Source organism: Aegilops tauschii, chromosome 5, assembly GCF_002575655.3.
Source record: "Aegilops tauschii subsp. strangulata cultivar AL8/78 chromosome 5, Aet v6.0, whole genome shotgun sequence".
Taxonomy (NCBI): Eukaryota; Viridiplantae; Streptophyta; class Magnoliopsida; order Poales; family Poaceae; genus Aegilops; species Aegilops tauschii.
Genome location: NC_053039.3, coordinates 507,414,187 through 507,439,076, shown reverse-complemented (window position 1 = coordinate 507,439,076; position 24,890 = coordinate 507,414,187). Strand labels below are relative to the sequence as shown.

General features: G+C 47.6%; 3 protein-coding genes across 5 annotated transcripts; 1 reads left to right on the top strand and 2 right to left on the bottom strand.

Annotated features, from left to right (window-relative positions):
* Window positions 1-1,014: 1,014 nt before the first annotated feature.
* On the bottom strand, window positions 1,015-6,175 carry LOC109759451 (purine permease 3). The gene is made up of 2 exons (XM_020318277.4): window positions 5,258-6,175; window positions 1,015-1,491 (listed from the first exon to the last, which is right to left on the bottom strand). The coding sequence occupies exons 1-2, from the start codon at window positions 6,068-6,070 to the stop codon at window positions 1,150-1,152; spliced, it is 1,155 nt and encodes a 384-aa protein (XP_020173866.1). The 5' UTR covers window positions 6,071-6,175; the 3' UTR covers window positions 1,015-1,149.
* Window positions 6,176-11,281: 5,106 nt separating this feature from the next.
* On the top strand, window positions 11,282-15,305 carry LOC109759418 (ubiquitin-conjugating enzyme E2 2). Its single transcript, XM_020318244.4, has 5 exons — window positions 11,282-11,638; window positions 11,805-11,830; window positions 14,126-14,215; window positions 14,342-14,430; window positions 14,948-15,305. Exons 1-5 carry the CDS (start codon window positions 11,514-11,516, stop codon window positions 15,074-15,076), a joined length of 459 nt encoding a protein of 152 aa, XP_020173833.1. The 5' UTR covers window positions 11,282-11,513; the 3' UTR covers window positions 15,077-15,305.
* Window positions 15,306-15,392: 87 nt separating this feature from the next.
* Window positions 15,393-19,490, bottom strand: LOC109759401 (probable inactive leucine-rich repeat receptor-like protein kinase At3g03770). Of its 3 annotated transcripts, none has more exons than XR_012183217.1 (8): window positions 19,231-19,442; window positions 17,294-19,079; window positions 17,021-17,154; window positions 16,659-16,899; window positions 16,355-16,563; window positions 16,229-16,271; window positions 16,025-16,136; window positions 15,393-15,946 (listed from the first exon to the last, which is right to left on the bottom strand). XR_012183217.1 is itself a non-coding variant. In XM_020318226.4 (8 exons), the coding sequence occupies exons 2-8, from the start codon at window positions 18,657-18,659 to the stop codon at window positions 15,665-15,667; spliced, it is 2,376 nt and encodes a 791-aa protein (XP_020173815.1). In that variant the 5' UTR covers window positions 18,660-19,082; window positions 19,231-19,490; the 3' UTR covers window positions 15,393-15,664. The 3 variants fall into 3 exon arrangements, 2 of the variants coding, with proteins under 2 accessions (XP_020173815.1, XP_020173822.1); XM_020318226.4 differs by having other exon boundaries at window positions 16,240-16,271; window positions 17,294-19,082; window positions 19,231-19,490; XM_020318233.4 differs by having other exon boundaries at window positions 16,240-16,271.
* Window positions 19,491-24,890: the final 5,400 nt, after the last annotated feature.

The following is a 24,890-nucleotide window of genomic DNA, read 5'->3' as shown; positions in this document are numbered from 1 at the left end:
CTGCTATCTCCTGCGCGTCGGGCATTATCTCCCGTGATCAGCCCCGCGCGGCCGCCGTCCTGTGCCCTTGCCGGCCGCATGCCCGCCTCTGCTCTTCCCACTCACGATCTGACTCTTACGGCGGCACAACGCACAAGCTGCTGCTCGTCGATTCTTCAGGATGTAGCCAATGAAATAGCAAGGTTAACACATCACACTTTCTACTAATCTCTCTCAATTCACATCTTGTATCGTTTCGAACATATTCATCAGATTTATTTTATTTTGGCTATGTGATTTGTGATGCATCATTAGGGCATATGCACCCGCAATCATTCTAAAGCTTGGATCTGAAATATCGGTGAGCAGTGACGGTTGCCTAGAGTATGCCAACAACGACCAGCCGATCTACTTCTACCTAGCGACAAAGGGGACGAGCAGAGGCTAGATTTATTTCTCTAGGTATGTGTTCTGCCAATTTTGAATACTTTTGCCTAATACAACAAACAAAAAAGTTCTAATGTAATTACTGATGATTTGCCATTCAAATATTATTTTTGCTGGGATTTGCAATTCAAATATGTATAAATACAATGATTGTTCTTTCCATATGACAATGTTTTGTAGCAAGACATTTCATGTCATGTTTCGGAGTAGTTTGATTATCACTTGGTCTACTTTGCGCATACGTGAAATTATTGACCATATTAACTATAGCTAGACAATCCACACAAAAAAAAACTATAGCTCGACACAACCCAACTGAAAAAAATCTGTCTACACAAATTAAATGCAAAATATACTTGGATATATAACTATTGGATAGTTTGCGAGAAAAAAAAAATTCCCGCTTGACCATCATTGCCCCCCCCCCCCCCCCCCCCCCCCCAATGCCTAAATCCTGGCTCCGCCCCTGCCGCCATGCCAGTCGCCACCAGTGGCTGCGACGTGTCCAGAGCCTCCATAGATCGCCACACAAATCACCTCTCCAGCGGCAACAGGGGTCATAGTCGATTAAACGAAAGATTAACCATGGACAAAGAACATCTTTACTGCTAGACGGGAGCACAAGTTTTCAAGCGAATATTATGTGTGCCATGCCACTGCCATCCATGGCCTTCGGTTCATACATTCTCCCTTCTTTCTCAAAAGAAGCACGTGCTGTTCCCACTAATTTTCGCAGTCACGATCCACACACAGACTTGTCCGGTGCTCTGCCTCCGGGGCCTTGTTCCGCACCTCGCCGTAGAAATAGGAGGCGAGGCCCCAGAGCGACAGCCCCAGGGCGACGCCCTTGGTGCCGCTGAAGGGTTCATGGAAGAAGACGACGGCCAGGACCTCGGTCACCGGGAGGAGCACGGTGATGATGACTCCGGCGAGCAGCGCCGAGCCGTAGTAGATGGCGCCGATTATGCCGAGGCAGAAGCACTGGTACACGGCGGCTGTGCCGACCAGCAGCAGGTAGTAGCCCGCCTGGCCGAGTTCGGACTGCCGGGCTTCTCCTGGGATTGCCTGCATCACAATGCTCAAATTAAACTCTCGATTTTATGCTAATAATTTTAGGTCAGATATTCTAGTTTATACGAAAATCAAAAGTATTCAAAAAAAGTAGTCCCTCTGTAAGAAAATATGAGATTGTTTAGATCACTACTTTAACGATCTATAAGCGATTTAGTATTTCTTTATAGCGAGAGTACTATGGGCACTAGGCTCAAAAGCAGGCATTGATATCCTCCCTGTCAAGAACCTTTTATAGGCGAGAAACAGTGAGGTAAAAAAAGGAAATACCCAATGGTTCTTGGTTGTATATGCACCTTATATGGAGATTTTTAAATAATTAAATAAAAAGTCAAAATAGTTCAAAAGTATTTTTAGATTAAACTTGACTTTGTTTTGCACTAGTATATAAATTTTCACGAAAAAAAACAACGTTGACTTCAGGGCAAAAAAGGCAGAATTTATTTGCTATTATAGGTCATTATTCACACTATTTTGACCGAAAATTTGTCTTTTTGAAAAGAAGTCAAAGGGCGATTTTATTTTTGTGAAAATTTTCTCACAAGTATAAAGATGGTAAAGTTTATTTCAAAAATATTTTCTTATTTTTGACTTTTTGTTGAATTGCTAATTTATTTTTTCATATAAGGTGTATATACACCCAGGAACCAAACGTTCCCATCCGGTAAAAAACCACTATTTTCTTTAACACAAAAAACCACTATTTTTATAGCATCAAGAAAGGAGCGCAGCTAATAGCAACAGCCTTAGCGTATTGTAAGGGAATTTAGACAGATTTCATTTATACTTAATCCAGATTAGCATGATCACAAGATTACTGGCGTGACAAATCGCATACGACAGGCTAGAAACATTTAGTGCATAGGCATATGGACCAATGTCATATGTCAAAAGAGAGACATGATTAGAACGAGGGCACCGGAAACTCCGATGCAACATGATGTTCGGGCATGGTGATGAAGATAAGGTGGTCGTCCGTCGTAGAGGAAGTAATCAAAGCAGTCAAACTGACGTCGAGAATATAGTCGAACTTGAGCGAGCAGTCGTGCAGACGCTTCTCAAAAGCCCTATCACCCCTTACTTGATGCAGATTCTCAAGAGACGGGGTTGTTAGAATAATCCGATGCGCATAGTCGATCATCTGAGGATCAAGGCACGACACCAAGATTTGTTAATGAGGTTCACCCCCAGGGCATGACTACAGGCGTCCATCCCGTGACACCGTCACAATACCGCACATCGGTCATCAGATGCCAGTACACGCCCCAGCTCCCCTTGCGTGTGCCTGTGCTATATGTTGGCATAGTTTACATCGAGTGTCTACCCTTTCATTATATAAAAGGCGTATGATACAAGTATCCTATTAGGACACAACTCCTACATTATCTAGATACAGTGCAACTCAAAATCTAACTGTAATCTACATTGTACACAATATTCCACACAACTCTAACAGAGGTTTCAGATGCCTGCTCTACCGGACGGCTATGCACGCAATCATCAGGATGGGGTCGTCGGAGAAGCATCTAAGCATATTGAAACTCGGCATGTGTTCTGTTCTGTGTGCTGTGCAATCTGTAGTCTGTCTCTTCTTTGTACTACACCCGTTCTAGATTATTGGTCCCCTTTATAATTTGTGCTAAATTTAATTAAAGATTTAACTAACAAAATATTAATGCATGTCAACAAAAATTATATCGTTGGATTCGTATTTGAACCTAATTTTTAATGATACATAGGGAGAAGAGATGCAACTGATACGTGGTACTAGAACTCAGAGGAAGGATAAAACGTGCCCACAACGAGCTTGAGTATTGGCGCGTGCACCAGAACTAGGTAGTGCATTGCCAAGCGAAAATTTAGTTCCTTCAATATGACGCATAACATTAATTTAGTTCGATTCACAAAACGCAACATGTGCATTGCGCGTGAGAGAGTGAGTGAGCATGCATGTTAATGCTTTTTTTCGTACTACTCCCTCCGTTCCTAAATATTTGTCTTTCTAGAGATTTCAGCAAGTGACTACATACGAAGTAAAATGAGTGAATCTACACACTAAAATATGTCTATATACATCCGTATGTTGTAACCATTTGAAACGTCTAGAAAGACAAATATTTGGGAACGGCGGGAGTATAAGGAGAGGTAGAACATTATTGGCCCACTTGTTATGGATTCAGCCTACTCGCACCCACAGCCACATGTATCACCGGGACTAATATGATTAACCGAAAAGACGTGGAGATGTCGATCATATTGACCCACTCGCTATTGAGATAGGGAAAAGTATATTTTTTGTCCCTCTATTTTTTTTAAAGTATAGAAATGGTCCCTTAACTTCAAAACCAACAAAACTCAGTCCTTCAATTATCAAAACCAGCAAAACTTAGTCCCTCAACTATCAAAACCAGATAAGTTTAGTCCCTCGTGCGGTTGTGGGTGGTTTTCCGCCAACATGGAGTGGTATACTGTAAAAACTGAGGAGCAGGGGAAAACTGCGCGTTGCCGAGGGCCCTCGTCGCGACTCGCGCTCCCCTTCACCACTTACGCCGCCATCTCGCCGGCGCACAAGCAGAGCAGGTAGCACCACACGTCTGTCGAGCCGGCTGCGCCATATGCCTGTTAGACTATGCCGATGGCGCGACCGTCCGGATTCCAGCCTGATGGACGCCGAGAGGTGGCTTGCAGCGCTGGCGTGATGTGGTCCGCTCCTAGTAGACACGCTGCAGGTTGATGCACTCGCACGTACGCAGCAAACGCACCGGCCAGAAGCGCGCGTCAGGAGAGCTTTGCTTTATACGCGACCTGATTGATGAGCTAGTACGGGGCTAGCTTTGCACAAGAAAATCACAGCAGGAAGAACTACATTAGCTAGTCACCAGCGACGGACATTGCTCATCCCACTCGTCATGCTGCGTAGCCAGTTACTGAGCTGCCGTCGCTCATGGTGGCACCGCGCTTCGTCCGGCCGAGTCGCCTGGAGACTATTCGCTGCCCGCTGCGTGATGTCGGCTCCATAAGAATTTAAAGTGAACAAAAATGGGTGGATGAGGTGGGCCCACACTGGCCAGCTAAGCCAAAAACCACTATCGTCGGTAGAAAACCACTCGTTGTGACATGAGAGACTAAACTTATCCGGTTTTAAAAGTTGAGGGACTAAAGATTGCTGGTTGTCTAGTTGAGGGTTCATTTCTATACTTTCGAAAGAGTTGAGGGACGAAAAATATACTTCTCCCATCGAGATAAGCCTCAATCACTTGCAATCTTGTCATCTTTATGTCCCAATTTAAGTGGAGTAACACACAACTGCTTTCTGGCCCTTACTATTTCCGAATAGTAATAGCCGTGGAAGCTTTGAAAAGTTGAAAATTTAGTGGTCAAAAGATTTGAGGAGTGCTCAGCGAAAAAACAAACGGAAATCTGGGTCTATAAGAAAGTTTGAAAAAACACCTTGTTGAAAGCTGATTGTTTTTTCCTGAGAGCTACTAATGTCTATTCATCGTGAAATTTTAGCACACTAAAGCATCTTCAATGCCAACAAATTTTAGTTTTTTTTGTCAATGCCATCATTTTTTTTCACTATTATTTTTGAATTTACTGTCAACTGGATAGAGATGAGCTTGGACTCAGACTGATTGCCGCATTTTAACCTCTTTTTTAGTTTTCTCGTTGGAGTATTTTACCAATCGCAACAGAAAGTAGGCGAAGAGTCTATAGATAGCAGAGGCAAGTGAAGCAGGAATTAGTGCTGAAAACTCACCTGGAAATCGTTGTTCGCCAGCATGCCGACGGCGCAGAACGCCGTGGCGGTGAGCCCGATGACGACCTGAATCTCGACGACGAGCGTGTAGGTGAGGGCCGCGGCGCCGGCGCGCGCCGCGTGCCACGCCTGGCTGAGCTCCATGACGGGCAGCACGAGGCCGTAGAGCGCCGCGGCCGCCAGCGCCATGCCGAACCCGGCGGCGTACTGCGCGCCCGACACCCCCGCCGGGCGGTCCCCGCCGGAGCCCATCCCGAGCATGGCGGCGCCGACGCTGAGCAGCACGATGGCGTTGACCGTGGAGCCGGTGAAGCGCTGGCGCACGAGCAGCAGCGCGAAGGCGGCTGTGAAGGCGAGCTGCGTGGAGATGAGGATGGAGGAGGTGGACACGGGGAGGTAGGCCTGGCCGTAGGCGTAGAGGAAGTTGTCGGCGCCGGTCATGAGGCCGACGACGGCGGACGCGGCCAGGAGGCGGGGCGTCATGAGGAAGACGCCGCCGCTGGCCGTGGCGTCGTCGCCCTGGCGGCTCCTGCGGCGGCGGCGGGAGGAGAAGGAGAAGCAGAGCGGCACGAGGAGGAGCGGCCAGCCGGCGGTCTGGAGCAGGCTGGAGAGCCACTTGCGGGAGCCGCCGCGCAGGAAGTAGAGGCGGAGGAGGAGCGGGCCGCAGGCCGCGCCGACGGCCAGGAGCAGGAAGTTGACGGCGAGGAGTGGGTCCCGGAGCGGCTTGGCGGCGGCGCCCGGGAGATCACGCCATCGCCACGCGCTAGCTTCAACCTTGGGCGCGCGGTGCTCGGTCGGGATTTCGACCTCCATCTCTGCAGTGCATGCAGCTGAGAGCTAGCTCGTCACTCCCTTGAGCGTGTCCTTATCTTGGTGATCGAGTTTGCCAAGACCTCCCGCCATTTCGGCCTCGTATTTTAAGAGTACCCAGTCGTTCTCAGCACTGATTGCAGAGGAAAACGGGGACGATGCTTGGAGAGTCAGAACTGTCGGCTGCGTCTACGATCATCTCGGTTGTACGACTTCCACGCCGGATGGATAGATGTTGACCGTATTCTTGTCCGTGCTACTGTGCCAAGGAGAGTGGATTTCTTCCTCCTCAGCTCCATGGAGCCCTGTTTCTGAAAAAAAATCGAAATTTGTATTTTAAAGTTTATACGGATCCTGGAAAAATAAATACACATAAACATTGCGACGCTTACTAATAGTGGAGCTATGTTAGCAGTACTGATGCCAGAATTTTTCTGAAAAAAAATCGAAAATTGTTTTTTTCTGTTTTGATTAAACTGATTTGTTTGGGTATGGTTTGTCATTTCATTTCGTCGGGCAGATGGCCTGCTGGGAGTGGGAGGGACTCAAACAGACTGACAGACACAGACCAGTCGTAACTGAAAGCGACTGTGCATCGCGCTGAGCAAAGCTTCTTTAAAAAAAAAACTAGTAGCTTCTAGCGCACGAGATTGGTACGTTTCAACTAGCCGGGTTGTGTTGCATGCAAAATAACAAGTTGGTAGCAGTGATTCATTCGTCAACCTCCATATGGAAATATTAATCATTCTTGTGCTATTACTTTTGCCTTTCAAAATAAGTTCCAAAGCCTCAAGTCTTGCTGCGGTCGGTTGTTGTATATGTTCACTAGTAAGCAGAGCTAGACGGTAAGCACTACGACCTGGGAAGCCCATCTATGGCTAGGTGGTGTAGTTCGGGTAGTTTTGATTGGTTTTCGTCTCTGTTTCCTGTCGTTGTGGCTGAGGCTGCGACGACAGCACTGATGGCGAATAAAAGACCCTCCTGAATATGTTTCCACTTTCATCTGCGTCATCTTACCCTATTTTGATCGGTTGTGGCAAGAAAATTTAAGATTATCGTCGTATTGTTTGAGATCTTGTTTTTGAACCTGAACTTTTTTTAATAATATGAATGAAGAGGCCGTGGGTATTCCTTCTTTAAAAAAAATATCTCCCGCGACCGTGGGGTTCCCATGGAGGTGGATGTTGAATATGCCCATTGTAGCAACGACACATCCAATTTCGACGACGGTAAAGGAAGCAAATAACGAATGTTGTGGTGGGTTGCGCAGAAGACGTCTCTTTCCGGACACTTTGCAGACACTTCTCCGCCTTTTGCATTGTATAGATATTTATTGCATGTATTATGAAATAAAGTACCTTCAGGTGTTCTTTCTATGAAAAGGTTGCCGCCAAAACTGATGAGCCAGTGTAAAACCCGCTGGTATAGGGGTTGCAAGATCATCGGCCAATTTTGACGTTGCATAATGTACTGTAAAAAGTCCCAAGAATATATATACGTAGTGTACTCTTTCTGTAAACTAATGTAAGAGTTTTTAGATCATTAAAAAGATGTTATGCTTGAAAAATGTTCTTATATTATGGGACGGAGGGAGTAGTTTACAGATGGAGTATGTACATATCAAGGAAATTGATAAAGTGGCACTCTTTTATTTCATGTTTCACTCATATCTTTGAGTGACCATTAGATCAAATGTCACATCTGTTTTTTGTCGATAAAATGACATCCGGTCCTTTGGCTTTGGTCTGCCCCCGGTGACTGTGAGGCTCGATCAGATCGATCGATTTTTGTGTGCGCGTGCGTGAGGAGGCTGGCGACCAGAAGCAGAGGAGAGGCGGTGCAGACGGAAAGAAAATTCCCCGCGCCACCGCCGCCTGGCCGCGCTCCACCCGTGTCCCTGCGCCGCTGCCTCGCCGTGCTCGGCCCGATCCTCGATTCTCAGGCGGATTTCCGCACCAGGTCCTCCCATCATCGCCCCGCGTACCGCACGTCAGGGCGCCGCTGTTGATCAGGCAGTCTCGTCGTTAGACGGTTAGAGCATCTGTCTCTTTCTTCACGTAGGAAATCGGCACCGCATGTCATATTCTGCTCCGCTGCCGTGCGCGGCCGCCGCCCTCACGCCTCTGCAACTGCAAGCGGCCACCACCACGGCCACAGCGGCGGCGTTCTCTTGTACGGGAGCACGCGCACGCAGGGTCACAACTCACGGCGCCATCTACATCGCTCCGGCCGATTCATCCCCTCCCAACCCCTTCTGGCAGCCGGTGTGCATTTAGGCCAGCGCATCCTCTCTGCATCCACTCCGCTTGGTTGGTTCGCGGACCGATTTTGTTGCTGCGCGGTGGTGCCCTGCGGCTCCGACCGTGCCCCGATAGGTTTCTTCTTCTTCAGCCCCCAAAATCCGTACATTCCTGCCTAAGTGTGGAGTAGACATTCTGCGTTCTTGTGCCGATTTGTGAAGTGGAAGTAGCTTTGGGAAGTAACTGCAAGTCCTAGGCATTGGCTGTTCATGTTGAGCGGGTCAATTTAGGCGCATGCCACGCGTCACCCGGCCAGGTTGTGTCCTAGACAGTTGTAGGATCATCGCAACACGAACCATGTTGCAGACAACCATTGCAACATGAACCATATTGTGGTCACCTTTGGCTTGCGTGACATTGCATTACTTGGGCCTTTTGTCATCCAATGCAATATGGGCCATGTTGTGGTGACCCATTGCAATATGTCCGATGTTGCGAACCCACCTTCCCATCAACGAAGCCTCTCATGGCCGCAACATCATCCATGTTGCATGCCTTGCTACCGCAACATTGTCCATGTTCCAGTCGTCTCATGTGTCCCATGATCACAACATCTCATTGTTGGTCGACGTCTATGGTCGCAGCTCCGCTGCCCAGGGCTCGTAGCATGACCTCCGGCAACACGACCATGGCGATTTGTCATAGCAAGATCCAACCAGGGGGCACATGTATGTGGTCGATTTGGGTGCGTCGAGGAGGCACATCCATGGCGGAATCAGGAGGCAGGAGAAGAGGGGGTCCTTAGCAAGTTCATGGAAGGTAGGAGAAGAGGATCCATGCCAGGAATAGGGAGACAGGAGAAGAGGGATCAGGGGAACATGTGGTTGTGCTCGATTCGGTTGGAGATCTTTCCTACTTCTAAAGATTTGAGTTGATGGTGAGTTCACACACCCCCTCATGCTCTTACGTGCGGGACATGTTGTAATTGAAATAAAAAAATTCCAACACTGGATAGGAGCAAGCACCTCCTTTTCACGTGGAGCTTCCTCATCTTCTCATGCAACCGCAAAAAATAAAGGAGCTCATGTAACCACCACTGTCCATCAAGACTAAGATGAGTAATTTAAGCCCCCCCCCCCCCCCCCTAACACGTGTAAAATAAATTGAAACAACCGACCATAATAACATGCTAGAGGAAACAATAATCATAATTTTAAACTTGTACTTCAATATGAATTTTTTTCGTGAATTTCAAAACAGTTAATGAGTTTTTAGAATATTCACAAAATTTTAAAATTCATGAATTTAGAAAAGTTTGAAATTAAAAAATTGTTCCCAGTTGTACAAAACTCTTCACAAATCTAAAAATATGTTCATGAATTTATTTATTTTCACAAATTTGGAAAACTTTTATGAATTTGAACTAATGTTCATTGATTTAAAGTATGTTCCCAAATTTCAAAATATATTCGTAAATTTGAAACATAATCACGGATTAATTTTTTAAAAAGAATAGAGAAAGGAAACAACTATAAAACAAACAGGAAAAGAAAAAGGAAAAAGAAAAGAAATACAGGTAGAGGAACAAAAGAAAAACTGGAATTGAACCTTCCCAAAACAGAAACAATCGTCGTACTTAGCCGGACCATAGCGCCCACCGGGTTTCGTGTGCTCGACCCCTTCGGAGATGTGCGTGGATTATGAACTACTTCCTCCATTCCATAATATAGTGCGCCCACGATTTTTGAGATTCAACTTTGACCATAAATTAGACCAATAGTACATAAATTATTTTACTAAAAAATTATGAGTTTGAAAACTTTTTTCGAATACAAATTCAAAGGTATCTGTCATGCTCTCGCCGTAGTCGCTCATGTTGGTTAAATTTATGATCAAAGTTAAATCTCGAAAAATGTGGGCCCACTACATTATGAAATGGAGGGAGTACCATAGTAACTATCAGGAGAAAAAAAATGAAAGTAATTCCACAACCGAAGAACGACGCGATAAAGCGAGCATTACCCTTTCATTGAGTAATTAAGCTCCCTATAGTTGGAACCTCTTGGCGTGTCGAGGGATGTGGGGTCGTTGGGCCCGGCCTATCAAGGTGTTAAATTTGTGAATAATTTAAAGTTCACCAACATTTTAAAATTTATGAATAGTTTTTAAATTCACTAACCTTATTACAAATTTTTGAAAATTTTATGAAATATATAAATCATTGTTTTTATTTGCGAAAAAATAAAATTCAAAATTTAGATCCATCTACATCCTTTGATTTAACAAACTTTGTGAGATAAAAAAACATCACCAACTTTGTATGGGCTGCAGTTGAGCGAGCAGAAAAAGAAAAAGTTTGGTAACCTGTATTAGGGCCAGTCATGCCCGCCAGATGCAATTATGAGTGGTTGCTTGAGTTGCAATGAAATCTTGGGCCGTATGAACCGTAAAGCATCTCGAATTGTCATTTTTTCACAACCACCCATACCACTCAAGAAACAGTGAAGATTGAGTGTCAAAAAAGAAAAAAACATTTTATAGGCCTAAAAAGGAAGCAGATTTTATTCGCAAAAAAAAAGCAGATTCTAAAAAAGGCTAAAATATGGAATTCTTTCTTCCTGCACCGCTGCACGGCCAGGATCTGATCAGGAACGGGAAACAACGGTGGACGATCGGACATGGGATGTTCACATGTCAGAGGCCTCGGCTCGGCTGGCCGCCACTCTCTCCGGGCCCCAGCAAGTTCCCCTTTACCACCGCCTACGCCGGCCGACCGTGTCCGATTCGCGGAATCTGAGCCAGCCAGCCACCGCCCGCCCACCATCACAAGCCACCGACAGCTGGGCCCCTCCTTTCCACTTGGGCCAAGATTCAGGCATCCTCATCCCCATCCCATCATGCCACCTCATTCCCTCACTGACAGCTCGGGCCGTGCATCTGGTCCCACACCGTCAGCGCGTGGCGGCTACGCGAGCCCACGGCTCACGAGGGAGGGGAGGGACGTCACGCTCCTCTCGCCCCTCCCTATACCACCCCCCTTTTCTCACCCCCGCACACGCTCGTCCGCACCGACGAAGCTTCCCTCCGGCTCCCCACCCCCGCACCGCCACCCGGGGAACCCCAGCGAGAAGGGAGGGGAGACGCGGCGGCGGCCGCCGGGCAGGGCAGGACAGCGCGTGCGCGCCGGGAGCGAGGGATCGGTCGGGATGTCGACGCCGGCGAGGAAGCGCCTGATGCGGGACTTCAAGCGGCTGCAGCAGGACCCGCCCGCCGGCATCAGCGGCGCGCCGCACGACAACAACATCACCCTCTGGAACGCCGTCATATTTGGGTAACGGCACAAATCCTGCCCTTTTTCTCTTGTTGTTCCATCCCTAGGTTTTGGTGCTTGGGGATCTCGCGGGGTCGCGATTTCCGTTATAGCTCGGTGCGTCGTTGATGTATGGTACGGCTGATATCGTCCCCTGATGTTGTTGTTGTTTCGTGTGATTCTGCAGGCCTGATGACACGCCGTGGGATGGAGGTGAGCCGCCGGTTCGATTTAGGTTTCAGTTTGTTTCATTCATTCATCCGTGTGTATGTAGCTGCTCGATTACTAGTGTTTGCCTGTTGTGTGATATGCTGATTGGTTGATTGGCGCTGCGGCTGGACCTATTTATGATCTGTCTGTAATCGCGCGCGAAAGATTGTCGTCTTTCTAGTTTGATTTCTCATGTACAAGGTGTGGATGTAGAGCTAATTGAGTAGAAGAACTTTCTGCCCCCAAAATAGCAACCTGCCTAACTAAGCCTGTCGTTTACCGGTCGGTTTATGTCACTGGTATGGCAGGAAACCGAAAGCTGTAGCATCGGTGATGTCCATTGTTTAATGGAAACGTAATGGGCTGCCTGTTGTGATATAGTGATTGGCTAATTAGTACCGTAGTACGGCCTATTTGTAATCTGTAATCGTGTGTGAAATTGTCGTCTTCCTCTTTTGATTTCTCATATACAAGGTGTAGATGTGTAAAGCTAATGGGAAGTGCAATAACTTTCTGCCCCCAAATGCCTACCTGCCTAACTAAGCCTGTCGTTTACCGGTCGGATTATGTCACTAGTACGGCACGAAACCGAAAGCTGTAGCATTTGTGATGTCCGTTGTTTAACGGAAACGTAACGGGCTTCCTGTTGCGATATAGTGATTGGTTAGTCGGTACCGCAGTTGGACCTATTTGTAACCTGTCATTGTGCGACAAATTGTCGTCTTTTTCGTTTGATTTCTCATAGTGTAGATGTAGAGCTAATGTGAAGTACATTAGTCTTTTGCCCCCAGAATAGCAACCTGCCTAAGTAAACCTGTCGTTTACTGGTCGGTTTATGTCACTGGTATGACGACAGGAAACCGAAAGCTGTAGCATCCGTGATGTCCGTTGTTTAACGGAAATGTAAAGTGCTGCCTGTTGTGATATAGCGATTGGTTATTTGGTACTGAAGTTGGACCTGTTTATAATCTGTAATCGTGTGAGAAATTGTCGTCTTCCTTGTTTGATATCCAATAACTTTTTTTGTCCCAAAATAGCTACCTGCCTAACTAAGCCTGTCGTTTACCGGTCGGTTTATGTCACTGCTACGACAGGAAACCGGAAGCTGTACCATCTGTGATGCCCGTTGTTTAACGGAAACTGAAAGGGCTTCCATCATGTGTTTGATTGCTGCTTTAATGCTAAAGGGTGTCATCCTCTCACAAGTTAGCAAGAAACATGCTTTTACAGATGTTAAATTTGGTCTAGTAATGTGCACAGTGCAGCTATTTTAAAGCAAGGTTAATTCCTACTCTTGCCTCTGTGTAGTGCCTATCTGGCCTAAGCGCGCGCCTAGCAGCGCTTAAGGCTAGGCATTTCGTTGTCGCCTAGTGCCTAGGGCACACCTAAGTTGCTATAAAGTGTACGTTACAGTTTGCCATACTACCTGGCACACCTGAAATCAGTAATAAGCATATGGCCCATAAAAGAACATGCTCTTGGCCCTTGAAATAATAGTGACGGAGTGTGTGCGTTTCTCCCGCTGCATCAAATATAAGATGTTATTTGACACTATGACAGTGTCAAAAAAGGTCTTATATTTTGATACAGAGGGAGTAGTATGTACTACCTTAGTCTTAGCCTTATGTCATGAGTTCGTCATGTACATGTGTAGCCATCATATGAGCGGTGATTGGGGAGCCCTTGTTTGAGATGGGGTCTCTATTCCTGCCTGTGCATATTGAAGTATGATTTATTTAATTATTGGTATTTGTTCTCGTAGCACAACTGGCATATTTTATCGTGGCACAGTGTATTTTTGTTGGGCGAGGTCAATTCATCTCTAGAGCCCAGAGGACAATCAATTTTGTCTTCTGCAAGGTACTGAGGTGGGGCTGCAGTAATTAAATATCAGCTTTATTTTGCGGGGTTTTGTTTGTTTGGAACAAAATACTCTAGAAGCCTAGAATACATGATCATCTGATTCAGGAATGTCTACTTTCTACCCAATTTCGGTTGCCTGCAAGGCTGCAAGACTTAAACACACCCTGGAATTGTGATAACTGATAATATTGTTTTTTTGGATCCAGTTCGATGTTCATTGGATTGTACCCCTTTGGTTTGGTTTGTGGTTTATTAAGATCGCAACCTACTTAGTTTAGTTTGACAACCTTATGCTCATGATCCAAGGAAACTACATACATGGTACCAGTGTAATATGGTTCACACTGTGTCTTTCCATTGCTGTAGTCTGGAGAACAAACTAGTGGTTTTAAGTAATCATAAGTTTTCTAACATTTATTATGTTACACATTATAGGTACGTTCAAGCTGACCCTGCAATTCACAGAAGATTACCCCAACAAGCCACCAACTGTTCGGTTTGTCTCAAGGATGTTTCACCCAAACAGTATGTCCTCTTTATGACTACCATTCAATCAATTGATTACTTCTTCAAATGACTAAACTGTTCTCAGGGATTGAAGCCCTAAAGGTCTGTTGGAAATTGGTTTAATGTATTCCATTATCTGTCCAGTTTATGCAGATGGAAGCATCTGCTTGGACATCCTACAGAACCAGTGGAGCCCTATATATGATGTTGCAGCAATATTGACCTCTATCCAGGTATTCTTTAGGCCATCTCTTACTGTGATTATATCAATTTGACAGCTTTGTTGGTTGCTGTTCACTTCATTACACAATGCAACCATTGGTACCTACCAACTACTCTTAAGTTTGCACAATCTGTAATTCTGTATTGCTGTCATCAGAAGTAAAACCTGTTTCATTTTAACAGTAGTATAGAGGCAACAAGAACGGTGCTTGCCTGTGGATTTGCATGAGTTGCACAGTACTGTCACTGAGGCCAGATCCAGATCTTATTGACAACTTTTATTGTGTAACAACCACCTGTCCTATAGGTAACATGCGACCAATAAATAGTTACCAGTGACAGCATGCTAAAGTTTGATCATAAATAGCAAGTTACCAAATACAGCCTTTTCTTCCGTTCTGTTGTGGATGTAAAGATTATTTTCCTTGCTTGCTTCGAAAGTAGTGACCTGGGGCGCCATGGGTTATCTGTCCCTGAATCCACACACTTTACTTAGTTTACTTATTTCTGTCGTGGTTTGCTCTGCAGTCCCTGCTGTGCGACCCGAACCCGAATTCTCCTGCGAACTCTGAAGCAGCCAGAATGTACAGCGAGAACAAGCGCGAGTACAACCGCAAGGTTCGTGAGGTCGTGGAGCAGAGCTGGACAGCGGACTAGCGTCGCCAGATCCTGCAATAAGCAACGCCCGGAACGTCTCCATTTCTGGCTTTGCTGGTCTGTACCGCCGAACTAAAACATTGAAAACCCCATGGCCGTTGTGTCCCTGTGCTTGATCTCCTGTTGTTTTTTCAGTGTGTGTGACCTGTTTGGTGAACTAAGGCATGTTAGCCATTGTAAAGATTTTATGTTATAGCTAAGAAGTTGTTGCTGGTTGCGAGTCTTTGAACCCTTGTGCTTCCTACAGATGGTATTTGTGCTGTTTTTTATACTGATCGGCGTAATTCTCAAGGCATTGGTAGAAACAGGAACGATATGCTTGCCCAACATTATTATTATTATTACTAGCATAGAGTAAAAACATAGGAAAAATTGCTCTCTCTTGAGATGAAGGCTTCAGGTAGAGAAACAACAGGGGGATTGGAAGGGAAAAAAGGAGCTCTACACTGACAGAAGAAAAACAACCCTAATAGTTGGAGCCTCCTTTTCTGCACATCCTGGAGGATAACTCGGTCACCTGCAGCGGCATGTTCATCCATCCTCCTGGGAGCTGCACGGTTTGGACGGGAGAAACAGCTGGTTCATCGTCTATCTGCTGAATCTGGAGGACCTGGCGGTCCGGGACGACGACACCGGGGACTCGTCGCCGCTCCGGATCTCCCCCTCCCAGTCGTCCTGCACCTGGGTGGCGAACTGGAGGTTCCAGAGCACGTCCTCGACCGACGGCCGGTGCACCGCCTCCTTGGCCAGGCACCTCAGGCAGATCTCCATGACGGTCCTCAGTGATTCCTCTGAACAGCTCTTGCTCACCGCAGGGTCCACGAAGCTCCTCCTCCTGGCCCTGTCCTCCTCGGCCATTGCCCACAGCAGCTGCAGCACAAGCAAGATTCAGGTATCTGTGCTGCGTTGTGCACTACCATCTACAACTAGGTGACCGATCATACATACCAGTTCCTTCATTATCTCCACCTCATATATGGATGTGATCGGCTTTCCAGACACAAGCTCAAGCAGGATCACCCCGAAATCAAATATATCGATCTTGTCGCCGAGCATCGTGCTGTAAAGTGACATTGCAGAACAAGGAAAGATGAAGAGAATATTAGTTGTGCCGGTCGAAACCGCTAGATGGTAAGCATCTGAAGCTCGAACCTTGTATATACCTATCAGTTTGGTGCCTGCTTCCAGCCCCTCCCTGGTTGGATTGACAAACAACATGCATTGTTGGTCAGCAATAGCCATAAAAACTTCACTCTAGTTAGTTTTTCGCTGAATTACCTCAGATTTTGCAGCCTCTCCTAGGATTGGGATATTGTAGCTGCCGATTTTGGCGACATGGTTCTGGTCTAGAAGAATGTTGCTGATCCTCAGATTATTCCCGAATAGACCAGGTATGATCCCTCCATGCAGGAACTGGATGCCCTTCGCGACACCAATGGCGGCCGATATCCTCTGCCCCCAGGTAAGCTTCCGTCCTTCGGTTCCGTCTGGTAAAGAACAGTTCAAACAAGAAACATAACATTCAGCCATTCGACTGCCAGAGCAAGTGAAATTATGAAGGAGATAAGAACCGACAACTTACGTGAAATCCTGCTCCTCAAGTTCCCGTTTTGCACATACTCGAACACGAGGTAGAGTTGGGTTACGGTGGAATCGTCGAGATCATATTCAAAGCAATGCCCTAGGGCGCTGACCAAGTGCCGATGCCTGAGCCTAGATATCGTTTCGATGTGGCGGTTGAAGCTTTGGGAGCTCTGGTTCCTCTTAACCTTGAGGCTCCTGATTGTCACCGAGGCACCATTGCTTAGCTTCCCCAGATACATCTGACATAATGAACTCATATCATGAGCATAACTGAACAAGTCGTGGTAAAATTTCAGGAATCACTTGCCCAACTCAGAACAGACTGAAGAAAAGTCAGTGGAGAGATCGACGACGCTGTACCTCGCCATAAGAATCTTGCCCGAGCAGGCAAGAGTTTGCGAAGTTGTTCGTCGCCGCCTCGAGCTCGACCAGAGAAAATGATCTGTATGGTGGGATCCCCAAAGCTCCTAGCTTCACTGTCTGTGATATGTAACCTTTTTTTCGTGGTCCCAAATGCCAAAAGGGAAGCAAATGTTAGTGATTTTTCATCAAGTTTGATTTCAAGAAATGAAATTCAGGGTCTCTTAGACTAATTTCACAAGTCAGATGATGAAATTCAGAGATCGATCGTACGTGCATCGGCGAACAGCTTGGAAGGGTAGGCACTGGAAGTAGAAGTATGGTCCTCCATCAATGTCGCCGAGGGCCTGGTCTTCGCCCCTTCCATGGTCATCTTCTTGACGGCGAAGAAGGCCATGGCGCCGACGAGCGAGACGGCGACGAGGACCGCCATTACGATGCCGGCGATGAAGCCCGCGTGCCTGCTAACTTTCTTCTTTTCATTGTGACGAGGAACTATCCCCACGGCCAGTGCCTGGTTCTGACAGAACGGCGACGGGTGCTGCGAGCCGTCGCCCCTGTCCAGACAGTTCTCCGACGAGAGCACCACCGTCGCCGGCTTCCCGCCCGGCCTCAAGCAGGCCGGCACGCTCCCCATCAGGAGGTTCGACGACAGGTCGACGAGCCGGAGGTTGTCGCCGCAGGGCACCTTGTCGGACAGCGCCCCGGTGAACCTGTTCCCGGCGATGCTCAGGTACTGGAGCGACGGCAGGGACAGCAGCGCCGGCGGGAACGGCCCGACGAAGCGGTTCAGCGACACGTCCAGATGCTCCAGCAGGTAGAAGGAGCTCAGCTCGGCGGCGGGCAGGCCCCCGGTGAACTTGTTCCGGCTCAGCACCACCGACGCCACCTTCCTCCCGAGCCGCGGGAACGCCGGTCCGAGCGAGTTGCCGCCGACGTCGAGCACCTGGAGGCTCGCCAGGCCGCGCATGTCGGGGAGGTTCCCGGAGAGGTTGTTGGAGGCGAGCACGAGCGAGCGCAGCGACGGCGCCCTCCCAAGCGACTCCGGCACGGTGCCGGCCAGCGAGTTGTTCCGCAGGCTGAGCACGGCCAGCGCCGGCAGCGCGGTGCCGACCCAGCCCGGCACCTCGCCGCCGATCATGTTGTCGTCGAGGATGAGCGTCTGCAGGCCCTGTAGCCGCGAGAGGCCCCTCGGGATGGGCCCGTAGAGGTAGTTGCGGCTCATGTTGACGATCTCCAGCCCGGCGAGCCGCTCCAGCTTCCCCGGCAGGGGGCCCCAGAGGCCGAGGCCGGAGAGCGTGAGCACCTTGAGGTCGGGGAGCCTGGACAGCGTGGTGACCAGTGCACCAAGGGAGAAGTTAAGCGGGAGCGGCGGCGCGCCGCCCGCATCCCCGGCGATGTGGAGCTGCGTGACGGTGTCCCCGTAGCAGACGACGGAGGCGGAGGGGGCGACGGTGCCGCCGCCGCCGCAGAAGTCGGTGGTGCGGCGCCAGTGCCGGAGCGCCGGGGGGCGGCCCAGCAGCTGCTGCACCTTGAGCAGAGTCCACGTCTGGGAGGCCTGCAGCAGCGGCGCGCCCCCCGGGAGCAGCACCGCCAGGAAGACCAACGCCAGCAAGCAGCTCGGACCAGCCGCCGCCATTGCCGGCCAAGAAGACGGCGATTCCTTCGGCGTCACTGCTCGAGCGATCGATCAGCAAGAACCGGCGGAGCAAAAAGGCGATCGGATTAAGAATGTGTACTGCACAAGCCAATCTGCTTTGGCGATTGCTTTCCGGCTTTGGTGATCGAGGACTGTACGTCCCGGCAGCTGCTGCGGAATGGAGCTTTGGATTGTGGGTTGTGGGTACAGGGAAATTTCAGAGGCCTCGCCTGGATGTAAAGCGGCAAAGCCGCCTGAGGGACAGGTGCTGGTGAGTGGTGACCAGACAACAACAATGTGCACAAGCAGAATGGCGTCCAAATTAATCTCTCACAAGTCACAAAGATGTTGGCACTAGACTAGACTATAGCTTCCTCCAATGTCCAATGCATCCCCGCCCAGCAGCATTAGCAGAGAAGCCTGCTGCAGAAAGATTTGCAACGGCATTAGAGTATATACTTGCTCAGCAGCTGGCGAAAAGAAACATAAACAAGAGTCGGCGTGCCGAGCTACCACTTTGGGGCCAAAGCTGCTTGACAGGAAACCATTCAGAAAATAAAATGAGTTTTACCTTGTAGTTAGTGGAGGAGCAGCAGCCATGGAAGAGGCCAAGAGAAGTTGTGATGGGCAGGACGATGAGCTCTGTTTCCTATTGCGTTTTGGCTGTCATACACACATGCATGCATACGCTCGTGGTGCACTGTGGTGCCTAGTGGAGGGAGGGAGTGTCCTGTGAGCTATGCTACTGGTGCAACTTGTAGCTGCTGCGGTGGAGATTAGTACCGTTCACGGGGGTGGCGGCGGAGGCGCCAGGGAACCGGGAACCCGGAGCAACGGACAGGTGGTGCCTGAGCTGGAAGGCTGGCGCAGGCATCAGTCCGGCGCTCTCCTTTACTCTCCGACGCCCTCTTCCTCTGTCTATTTATATACCGTACCAGCTACTGTAGTATAATCCTTCATTGCTTTCTTGGGATTATACAGATTTTGGTCTCCACCGGTTTCCAAGTATGAGTAGGATATGGCGTTGCTTTATGTCTCGACCTTCTTTTACACAACTTTGCTGATTAAGAGGGACGTGACAGGCTTTCAGCTTTGAGAATGGTGGTGCCGATTTGCCATGCTTCACACCAAACTACCAACACTTTGGCTAATACAGTAAGTAGTAATATAGTTCTGGCCTTCCGGGGCAGAAGTAGCCGTTAGGACATAACATGATGCTATGATTGCACGGTAAACCGTATGGTGCTAGGCTAGCATTGCCCTTCAAATGAACCTTTTCCAAAGTGATGAGTACCTGTGCTACCTCCATTCCATACGGCCGCCCCTTTTCGCACCTACTGCTGGCTACTGTGATCAAGTATCATCAACATGGCTCGCCTCTTTTTCTTGCTTTTCCCTTGGATTCCTTGGTTCTTTCCTTTCCTTTCCTTTCCTTTCGGTAGACCACTTTCACTTGTAGTGCAAGAGGCCACTTGATTTTTCAGGATTTCCTCTCTGCTTTGGTTAAAGATGATGAGGGGGCAGGAAATCAAAGAATGCTCTCTATTCCTGGCATAGAAGAAGGCGTACTTGTGTTAAAGATGAGGTGAACACGGAATGCAAAGGGAGGCACCGCACGGGGTTGTTTTTTGCACTGAACCCATGATGGGTTCTTCCAACTGCAGAGTGCTCTGATGTCCGTGAGATTTATGCGTCGATCGAACCTTGTGAGATAATAAATGCCCATCCCCCAGCCAACCTGTGCCTGTGCCTGTGCCTGTGAATTGTCCTACTCAGACCACGGACAGAAAAAGTTCTTCTCGGTTAACTTTCCATCTCCTCTCAATTCACTTGGCATAAATCAATCATTTTCCCAATTCCTCACATGTGCATATGCAATTGGATTATGGTGAAAATAAAGAATGCATACTACCTCCGTTTCAAAATAGATGACTGTTAGTACAAAGTTAAGTCATCTATTTTGGAACGGAGGGAGTAATAAAGAATGCACTATGCTTTACACCGGAAACACGTAAATGGTGTGTACGGTGCAAATCCAGAACCTTGTAATAATATTGATGGACTGTTTGGAAAGTAGGATGTGAAAAACATAGAAACAAGAAAACTGTAAGACGATATAATATCTTGTGTTGATTGTTTTTGAGATAGCTAACCGCTCATACCAAGGGGTGATATAATATCTTCTGGATTTGTACAGAAATCTGCAAAACATAAATGGTACAACATCGTTCACCACATCCAGGAATTCTTCAAGCTTTGGATGCTTATTAACCTTCCACGTCGACGACCTCGCGGAGGATGACATAATTTGGAAGCACATGGCAGTGGTATCTACTCAGCACACCCCACCCCCCCTATAAGGCAAAATTCTCTCACCCATGGACTATATGATTTGGAAGATCTGGGCACCACCTAATGTCAATTGTTTTGCTTGGTTGGCCATTCAAAATGTCAACCACAAGTAGATTGGTCAAGCGAGGTTAGATAAATTGTGGTCTTTGTCCGCTTTGCAAGAGGGAGCAAGAGACCGACGCACACATCCGCTTCAAATACCGCTTCATCTTGAGACTTTGGAGTTTGGTAAAACATTGGTTGCATCTCGAGGTCGATATCTCCTCTTGGCACTTGGACCGCTCCGTGAAAGAATGGTGGACCAACCGGGCTGGCTCTAGCAAACCAAATAGAAAAGCCATTACATCCCTCACGATGCTCGTTATTTGGACAATTTGGAACGAAAGGAATGCAGTGCTCTACCTGCACAAGAGTGCACCACCGTCAATCTTGCTAAACATCATCAAGACCGGCGCGAGCCTTTTGTGTCGCTTGATGACCCACAAGTATAGGGGATCAATCGAAGTCCTTTCGATAAGTAAGAGTGTCGAACCCAATGAGGAGCAGAAGGACATGACAAGCAGGTTTCAGCAAGGTAATTTCTGCAAGCACTGAAATTGTCGGTAACAAGTAGTTTGATAGCAAAATAATTTGTAACAAGTAACAAGTAGCAATAGTAACAATAGGTGTACTTTGTGGCAAAGGACAGGCCAGAATGGTCTCTTATAATAAGCAAAGCGTTCTTGAGGGAACATGGGAATTTCATCTAGTCACTTTCATCATGTTGGTTTGATTCTCGTTCGCTACTTTGATAATTTGATATGTGGGTGAACCGGTGCTTGGGTGAGGTTCATACTTGAACAAGCCTCCCACTTATGATTAACCCCCTCGCAAGCATCCGCAACTACAAAAGAAGAATTAAGATAACAATCTAACCATAGCATTAAACATATGGATCCAAATCAGTCCCTTATGGAATAGCGCATAAATTAGAGTTTAAGCTTCTGTCACCCTAGCAACCCATCATCTAATAACTACTCCACAATGCTTTCCCTTAGGCTCAAAGATGGTGAATTTTCATGTAGTCGACGTTCACATAGCACCACTAAGGGAATCGCAACATACATATAATCAAAATATCGAACGAATTTCAAATTCACATGATTACTTGCAACATGACTTCTCCCGTGGCCTCAAGAACAAAGGCAACTACTCAGAAATAATATTCATGCTCAAGATCAGAGGGATATTAAATAGCACAATGGATCTGAACATATAATCTTCCACCAAATAAACCATCTAGCATCAACTACAAGATGTAATCAACACTACTAGTCACCCACAGGTACCAATCTGAGGTTTTGACACAAAGATTGAGCACAAGAAATGAACTAGGGTTTGAGATGAGATGGTGTTGTTGAAGATGTTGATGAAGATTGACCTTCCAAAGATGATAGGGTTGTTGGTGATGACGATGGCTTCGATTTCCCCCTCCGGGAGGGAAGTTCCCCTGGCAGAATCGCTCCGTTAGAGGGAAAAAGTGCTCCTACCCAAGTTCCGCCTCGAGACGGTGGCGCTCCGTCTCGAAAGTCCTCTCCTTATTTTTTTCTAGGTCAAAAGACCTTATGTACCAGAAGATGGGCACCGGAGGTGGGCCAGGGCCCCCACTACCCACCAGGGCGTGCTAGGAGGGGGTGGCGCGCCCTGGTGCCTAGTGGGCACCTGGGTGGCCCCCTATGGTATTTCTTTATTCCATTATTTTTTTATATATTCCAAAATAATTCTTCGTGAAATTTCAACTCATTTGGAGATGTGCATAATAGGTATCTCTGACATGGCTTTTTCAGGTCCAGAATTCCAGCTGCCGGCATTCTCCCTCTTTGTGTAAACTTTGCATATTATGAGAGAAAAGGCATTAAAATTACTCCACAAAGTGTTATAATGAATAAAAACACTATGAATAACAGTAGGAAAATATGATGCAAAATGGACGTATCAACTCCCCAAGCTTAGACCTCGCTTGTCCTCAAGCGAAAACTGATATAAAAAATCATGTCCACATGTTTAGAGAGACATGTGTCAATAAAAACAAAATACGGACATAGTAGCATCATGCTTATTATCATAACAACAATAAACTTTATCATATAACTTCTTATGAGCAAGTAACAATTCATCACTACATCGAAGTATAAGACATAAACTTTATTGAAAACTAGCAAACTATGTTCTTAGTCAACTTTGCAATTACAATTCATCATATTTTCAGGAAGGGTCTCGTGTCGGAGCCTTTTGGCTAGTCCACATACTCAACCATCATTTAGGCTTTTATGATTGCTAACACTCACAATAGGGGCTTATAGTTTCGTCTCCCAACTTATTCACCTCAAGGGTGATGTCAACAATAATAACTCATGATCACTCACATCCAACTTGATATATGTGCCTAGATCTTTCCCCACCACATGTTGCTTGCAAAAGATAAAAATAAAAAGGAATAGAGTAAAATACTTTGACTCTTGCATAAATGGTAAATACATAAAAGTAAAACATAGGCCCTTCGCAGTGGGAAGCAGAGGTTGTCATGCCCTTTTGGTTTTGTATGCACAATCTCTTAATGCAAGAGAACGTCACGTTATATTGCCCCTTATGATAGCAACCTTTATTATGCAGTCTGTCGCTTTTATTACTTTGCCATCACAAGTTCGTAAAACGCTTATTTTCCTTTACACCAAAAGATCAAACACATTTAGAAGCAATTTTTATTGCCCTTTTTGCACCGATGACAACTTACTTGAAGGATCTTACTCAATCCATAGGTAGGTATGGAGGACACTCAAAACATGAATTTGGGTTTAAGGGTTTTGGATGCACAAGTAGTATCTCTACTTAGTGCGGATTTTTGGCTAGCAAAGATATTGAGCAAGCACCACATGTTGGAGGATCCATGACAATAACTTCTATGTGAATATGAACAAACATAAATCATTATGTTGTCTTCCTTGTCCAACATCAACAATTTGGCATAAAATATTTAATGTGGGCTCACAATCATAAAAGATGTCCAAGATAGTATATTTGCATGTGAATCTTCTCTTCCCTTATTAATATTTGTCGGAGTAATGGGCCACGGGTAGCCTAACCCGAGTCCCTGAACCTTCCAAGACATCGGGGCCGGCTGCGCCCCTCGGAGCCTTGAGATGAGGCGCCGCCTTCTGATGGCCGGCTGGCCCAAGCGGCCGGCTGCCTGAAGGCGGCTAGGCTCCAGAAGGCGGCACCAAGACGGGCCGACTCCTTGCAGGCGACCTCCAGAGAGGCCGGCTTCTAGCAGGCGGCCCACGGCGCCCTCAGAGTCTGCGCCCCCATTAAGAAGACAAGACATGGTGAGGCTACAGTGTAGCCCATCACCCCCATATCCAGGGCCGGACGTGGCCACAGTGCTCCGTACGGGCGGAGATCTCCGCTCGGCGCGGCACTGTTGCCACTCCACCCTTGACGTCATTGCTGGCAGGCGGAGCCCTGTTCCCACAACGGCCTGTCGGTATGGCCCGTAGGCGGCGGGCCCTACTAGGCAGCGAGAGCCCGGAGGACGGCGGAAGCCTGGCCAGTCGGACCCGAGGAAGGCCGGCCTCTAGCAGGCGGCCCATTCCCTCCCCGGGGCCCACGCGCCGTTAACCAGATAAGACGCGGTGTGGCTACAGTGATCTCCCACCAGGCGGCGGGACTGTAGCCACGCTCCCCTGACCAAGCCTGCGTCATTAGTATCACGACTACAGTAATCAGCAGCCGGCAAGACCCCCGAGCGGCGGAGCGGCCTGTCGGCTCCGTACCGGACCAGTCGGCAGGGCCCACCAGGCGGCGGGCCCCAGCAGCCGGCGGAGAAGCCGGCGACCAGAGACA